The following is a 5356-nucleotide window of genomic DNA, read 5'->3' as shown; positions in this document are numbered from 1 at the left end:
CTGTTGGGCTTGAAACCAAAGCTCCCCCCGCCACCTTTCCTCATACTGTCTGATCCAGGAGGCAGGAAGCAGTCCCCAGTGGCTGGCATGTATTACCAACTTTGAATAAAGAGGTCTAGACATGGTCATTTAAGGTCAACTGGGATTGGATATTTCTTTTTATGTTTGTTAGCTTAGAAAAATAAGAACTTGGGCAAAATGCTTGCTTTCCTTAAATGGTTACTATGACTATGTATCTCTCAAAGGGAGTCTTTCATGGGGACTTCCTAGGAGATCTGAACAAGAAAAGCTGTTTCTAGGTAACTAGAAAAAAAATCTTTGCAATGTTTCTCTGATAAAAGTCTCATATCCCATATCTCATATAGGAATAAATGATTCAAATTTATGACCAGGAGTCATTCCACAGTAGACAAATAGCCAAAGAATAGGAATAGATAGTTTGATTTTTTAAAAAATAATTATAACTTTTTGTTCACAGAAACCATGCCTGGGTAATTTTTTTAAACAACATTATCCCTTGCACTCACTTCTATTCTGACTTTTCCCTTCCCTCCCTCCACCCCCTCCCCTAGATGGCAAGCAGTCTTATACATGTTAAATAGGTCACAGTATACTCTTGTTGTACAGGAAGAATTGGATTCAGAAGGTAAAAATAACCCGGGAGGAAAAACCAAAATGCAAGCAGTTTATATTCATTTCCCAGTGTTCTTTCTTTGGGTGTAGCTGCTTCTGTCTAGCATTGAGCAATTGAAACTAGGAGTAGATAGTTTTCAAAGGAAGAAACCTAAGTAATCAACAGCAATATGAAAAAAAATGTTCTAAATCACTAGTAATTTAGAGAAATAAAAATTAAAGCAACTCCAAGGTTTCACCTCCAACCTCATCAGATTGGCAAAGATGACCCAAAAATTAGTGAGAAATATTGAAGAGAACATGGGAAAACATGCACACTAATATATTGTTCTTGAAGCTGTGAATTGGTCCAGTCAATCTGGAAAGCAATTTGGAACTAAGCCCCAGAAGTCCCTAAGTCAACCATACTCTTCTACCAGCAATACAACTACTAGTCCTAAATCCTTAAGGAAATTTTTTTTTAAAAAGAGGAAAAAGACCCATATGTAGCAACTTTTCTTTTTTCCCCCATAACCAGATAATGGAAATAAGGAGATATCTACTTATTGGGGAATGGCTAAACAAATTAAAGTATATGAATATTATTGCACCATATGAAATGTTAAATGGAAAGTTTCTGAGGAAGGTAGGAAAATTCATGAGCTGTTGCAGAGGAAAGTGAACAGAACAACTTATGAAATGGCAATCATGTTGTAAAGAAAAACAAAAGTCTTTTTTCAAGACTTTAGACTCTGGTTCTTACAAGGATAAACCATGATTTCCAAGAGCTGAAGATGAAGCATGCTATCCATTTCCTGCTTGACTTAAAATGCAGAGTGAGACAGACATTTTTTGACATATGAATTTTTTTGTTCTGCTGGACTATATATATACTTATAACAAGGATTTTAAAAATTGTTTATAAAAATTGTTCTTTAGTGGGATGACGGAGTTGAAAAGGAGACACAATAAATTCTTGTAAAAATAATTATTTTTTAAATAACTAATTTTTCAAAAAAGAAAAAGATCTCTAAGGATCCATCAGTGTCCAGTCCTAAAGGTCTGAGTCTGTACATGGATGCTCACTGCTTATGGCAGCATATCCAAAGGAATAGGAGATGAATCAGAGGGTCAGTCCAAGTCACAGCCAAAGGGCTGAGGATGCTTGGGGGAAGGAGGGAGAACATAAAGAAAAAATGGCATCCAGAGGCTAAGGAGGTGAATGAAGGTTGACTTCTGCAAATCTAGGACCACCTTGACTCTCTCAGAGATGGGAAGGGCAGATACCTTCAGGAATGGGCAGAATATCATAGTCATTAGCTAAGCTTAGGGGAGGGGAGTGGAAGGGGTTGGGGGTTGGGGTGTTTGTAAGGGAATGAGTGAAAAAGTGATGATTCTGCTCTCACTCATTCAGGTCCATCAGGAAAAGGGACATTGACCTTCCAGCATCACATGTGGTCTTAGAAGCACTCAGGCAGACTCTTATAGGAGCAGCTTGAGAAAAAAGGGCACAAGTTGCAAAGATACCAGGTACAAAGGACGGGAGCATCCGGGATCTGGAAAGTCAGCCGGTGAGGAGACGGGAGAGGGAGCTTCCCTGGAAAAATTGCCATCTGCCCCGAGTTTTCTCCATAGGACAAAAGGTAGCTAAGACACCATCTATTCCTCCTTCCCCCCACCTCCATTTTACAGGTTAGCAATGAATTCTCAGATAAGCTAAGAGACTTGCCTACACTCACCCAAGTAGGAAGTGAGGGAAGCAAGATTTCAACCCAGGGCCATTGACTTCAATCCAGCCTCTAGATCAGGGATATAGGAGGCTCTGGATTGAGAGGAGAGACTGAATCTCATTGGGAGAGTCTATTTTGGATATTAGAAAGATACCATTGGAGTTCTGAGATCCCTGATCCTTCTGTCCAAAGGACTGATTCCAGATGGGATCTGGAAGGCTAGCGGAGGGCTGAATGTAAGCAGTTTCCCTCTCCATCTCACCCCCAATCCTCCCATTCAGGTCCTGGCTTCTTTCCTTCCAGGACCACCAGGTGAGTTCTGGGGAGGGGCGCGGAATGGCTGAGCTGGATTGGGTCATTGCCAACCTCCTCTTTTCTGTAGGGTCTGTAGGAGAGGACACTGAAGAACCCATGGCTCCCTATCAGATCCGGATATACCAGGACCAAGACAGGGAGGCTGTGATAGACATATTCACTAAGGGAATACTGTATCACGTTCCTTCTGCCTTTTTCCATCAGCTGAAGCAGCCCAGAAGCTTCCTGCTCCTGCTGGGGGGCCCGGGGGCCCTGTTTCTTGGGTCTGGCTCTGTCCTCCTGGCCCTCCTGGCCCTCCCAGTCCTCCTGACCTTCCTGTGGCTGTTTGCTAGATTTCCCTTCAAGAATTACGTAGACCATGCTTTGGACACTGATATGCGGGACATCAGGAAATCCTATCTCAGTGATGGACGCTCTTGTTTCTGGGTGGCGGAGTCAGAGGGGCAGGTGGTGGGCATAGTGTGTGCCTGCCCAGTACAAAAGGGGCCTGGAGGACAGAAACACCTGGAGTTGCTCCATTTGTCGGTGAAGTCAGAGCACCGGGGCCAGGGGATCGCCAAATCCCTGATCCAGGCTGTGCTCCGATTTGCCCAGGACCAGAGATACGATGCTGTGCTCCTAAGTGTCCTTATCTTTAATTACCCAGCTCAAAGAGCATATGAGCATATGGGCTTCTGGAAATCACACGAAGCCTTTGAGTCCCTAAAGTGGAGGATAATGGCTATTCCTTTTCTCTACTATGAATACTCAGTCCCTTCATCTCCCTGAAAGCTCCCTGACCCATCTTTGCCTTTAGCCCTTAATATATTGGCCCACAATAATGTTCTGTGCACTATGGGTGCCCAGAGTATGTTTACTTCACCACCACCATTGACTTTCTCCCCTTGTGACAAAAAATCTTCTCTCAAAGGGATTTAAGATGGGTAAAGTCACAAGATCTCAGCATTGGACCTCAACGGCATCCCAACTGATCCATTGATAATTGGGAATCCAAACCCACCACATACCTGACAAGTGGCTATCGATGCCTTCAAAGAGGGGAAGTGCTAAGAAGGCAATCCCTCCACTTTGGATGGCTCTAATCATTAGGAAGATTTCATTTAATGCTGTTTAATCTCCTTCTCTGTGGCTTTTTTCCTTCCCTTGCCCCTCCATTCCTCATTCTTGCTTTTGGGACCAAGTGGATTCCACTTCTACCTGAAAGTAGCTACCTTCACATGCTCAAAATGGACTATCCAGCCAACCTCTCCAGTCCAGTTCAATGAACAGTTTATTAAGTGCCTACTATCGAGCACTGGGGATAAAGTAAGAAAAAGAAGGACAATCCCTACCCTCTAGTAGCATACAACTTAAAAAGGATGAGGAAAAAGGAATAGGATCTATATGTTCTAAAATGTTTAAAGCAACTCTCTTTGTAGTGGAGGAGAACTGGAAGTTGCAGGGTTGTCCATCAATTGGAGAAGGGCAGAACGAGTTATGGTATATGTTTGTGATGTGCTTACTTTGTGATTGTATGTGTGATTATGATTTGTGATGTGATTATTGTGATATAAGAAACGATGAGCTCAATGATTCGTATGAAATAATGAAAAGTAAAATAAGCAGAACCAAGAGAACATTGTATACAATAACAGCAATATTGTTTTGAGAACAACTTTGAGCCATTGAGTTATTTTGCCTATTATTTTGCCAAATGAACTATAAAAGATGAAGATGCTATCTGCATCCAGATAAAGAACTGATAACTAAATATGCATATAGAATACTTTTACATATGTATACTCATTTATCTCTAATGGTAGCCATCTGTGGGGGAAGGAATAAAAAAAGGAATTTTACATGATAATTTTATTGTATATTTAAAAAGATTTACAAGTTGTGGATGTGCATCTTTTTATTGTTTATGTTATAGAAGTGTTTGTTTCTTCCCATAAATTAAAAGTTAAATAAAAAAATTTAAAAGGGGAGATAATACATCAAAGGAGGCAGTAAAGGGTGGGAGAAGGAAATGGGAACCCGAGGGGTACCAAGATGGAACCAAGATTTTATTCCATAGCGTTGGAACCAGACAGATTAGCAGATGAAAGCTGGAGCATCTATAAGATTCATATCCCTAGTTCCTTCTACCAATGTCCCTATGTTATGTGTCCCTATGATATGATCTTAGGGCTCTTCATCACCTGATGAGAAATTTCTTCAGATATGGTGCCTCAGACTGAATAAAACATTTCAGATATACTCTGACCAGGTTAGAGTAAGTACTGAGAGATCATCATTTCTCCAGTCCTGGAATTATGTGCAGCCTGAAATCCAATTAGTTTTTTGGTTGATATAATACACTGTTAACTCATAATGGGTTTTCCTTCCCCTCTCCCCTTTTTTCATTCCCCTTTCTGATTTTTTTTCACATGGACTGTCCATCTCATATTTGTGAAGTTTGTTTTTTAAATCAAAATTTTAAAAGATTTCTTGTATTCTTACTAAACTGGATCTTATTCGAGTCAGCCCAGATTTTTAACCTTTTGGGATCTGAACTCCCCCATTACCTGAGTCAGCTGACTCAGTGGATAAAGTACTAAACCTGGAATCAGAAAGATTTGTGTTTCAATCCAGTCTCAGATGCTAGCAATGGAAAGTGTTATATAAAAGCTATACAAGCAGAAGATGCAAGGTAACTTCAGGAGTTTAGCCTGGCAGCT

The 5356-nt window shown here is 40.9% G+C and overlaps 1 protein-coding gene across 1 annotated transcript; it reads left to right on the top strand.

Moving 5' to 3' along the window:
* The first annotated feature begins 2738 nt into the window (after positions 1-2738).
* Positions 2739-4525, top strand: NAT8 (N-acetyltransferase 8 (putative)). Its single transcript, XM_051974251.1, has one exon. The coding sequence runs from the start codon at positions 2754-2756 to the stop codon at positions 3423-3425; it is 672 nt and encodes a 223-aa protein (XP_051830211.1). The 5' UTR covers positions 2739-2753; the 3' UTR covers positions 3426-4525.
* The last annotated feature ends 831 nt before the right edge of the window (positions 4526-5356 follow it).

Source organism: Antechinus flavipes, chromosome 2 (genome assembly GCF_016432865.1).
Source record: "Antechinus flavipes isolate AdamAnt ecotype Samford, QLD, Australia chromosome 2, AdamAnt_v2, whole genome shotgun sequence".
Taxonomy (NCBI): domain Eukaryota; kingdom Metazoa; phylum Chordata; class Mammalia; order Dasyuromorphia; family Dasyuridae; genus Antechinus; species Antechinus flavipes.
Note: the sequence above shows the minus strand (reverse complement) of the source record. Positions and strands in the feature narration are given on the sequence as shown.